The sequence below is a fragment of the Salvelinus sp. IW2-2015 genome, unplaced genomic scaffold, assembly GCF_002910315.2.
Source record: "Salvelinus sp. IW2-2015 unplaced genomic scaffold, ASM291031v2 Un_scaffold4544, whole genome shotgun sequence".
NCBI classification, from domain to species: domain Eukaryota; kingdom Metazoa; phylum Chordata; class Actinopteri; order Salmoniformes; family Salmonidae; genus Salvelinus; species Salvelinus sp. IW2-2015.
The window spans coordinates 362-1623 of NW_019945814.1; the positions used below are offsets into that span (position 1 = coordinate 362).

A 1262-nucleotide genomic window follows, 5' to 3' on the forward strand; every position below is an offset into this window, starting at 1 on the left:
CACCTCTATATAAACTACTTGTCTACTACACACCATCACATAACTACTTACTACTGTCTATACACACCATCCTATATAATACTGTCTACACACATCCTATATAAGCTACTGTCTATACACTCCATCCTATATAACTACTGTCTATACACACCATCCTATATAACTACTGTCTATACACACACCATCCATATATAACTACTGTGTATCACACCATCCCATATAACTACTGCTGTACATGCCTTTTCTATTCATATACTGTCTATACCCACAATTATATATATGCATGTACAGTATGTATGTTATTCCGGACTCGTTCTGATATTTATCCATTTTAATTTTGGGGATTTGTGTGTATTGTTTTGTATAGTTTTCTATCCTGCCCTCTTGGGGATAGAAACATAAGCATTTCACCTGCGATAACGTCGGAAAAATGTGTACGACCAATCAATTGGATTTAACATCCGATGGTCTGTGAATCTCCGGGCTGAAGGCCTTCTCTATGGTTTCTCTATGGTCAGTCCATGTTGACAGCAACCCTCCTCTGCCCTCGTGCTTCCCAGGGTGAAGGGAATAACAGGATCAACACCTGGGGACATATGTGCTGATTTCTGACCCGTTCTCCCTTTTAATCATAATGAATAATATGACCTGATCCTAGACCAGCACTCCTACTCAGACACAGACCAGACCTTACCTGGACCCAGGGGTAGGTGGACCCTAGATCCACCATCAGTTCCGCCCACTTGTCAATCACTTTGATGATGTCAGGAAGCGTCATGAGAGGCAGTGTGACGTCAGACCGGGGGTGGAAACACATCACCTTGCTGACAAACAAACAACAACAATAAACAACATCACCTTGCTGACAAACAAACAACAACAATATCACCTTGCTGACAAACAACAAGCCCCCAGGTAACTATCCAAATATTTTTAATTAGTTAGATATGTCCACCAGCATAAGGTGGACAGATACTGTAATAAGGAGGCAGATAGGAGGCAGATACTGTAATATTCCCTGTTTGAACTACAATAGTCTATCTGGTAAGAAGACCTTGTCATACACCGGTGCTGATGAGTGGAACAAACTACCACAACAACTCAAAGCCATACAAACCATCACCACTTTTAAAATAATGTCAAAGCTGGTTGAAGAGTGAACAGTATAACCAAAACATATGAGCCACAATGGAAATAAGTACCCGACTTTAATGTGCAATCCCGGATACATTTAAAAAAATCTTGGTACAGTATATATATAT

The 1262-nt window shown here is 40.3% G+C and overlaps 1 protein-coding gene across 1 annotated transcript in view; it reads right to left on the reverse strand.

The window, feature by feature from the left end:
• Positions 1-694: 694 nt before the first annotated feature.
• galt (galactose-1-phosphate uridylyltransferase) overlaps positions 695-1262 on the reverse strand; it is a gene marked incomplete at its 3' end in the record, with an annotated part of 18367 nt that continues 17799 nt past the window's right edge. Inside the window, exon 4 of the mRNA XM_070441686.1 lies at positions 695-824. Within this exon, the coding sequence (XP_070297787.1) occupies positions 695-824 (130 nt within the window). The remainder of the gene's footprint in view (positions 825-1262) is intronic.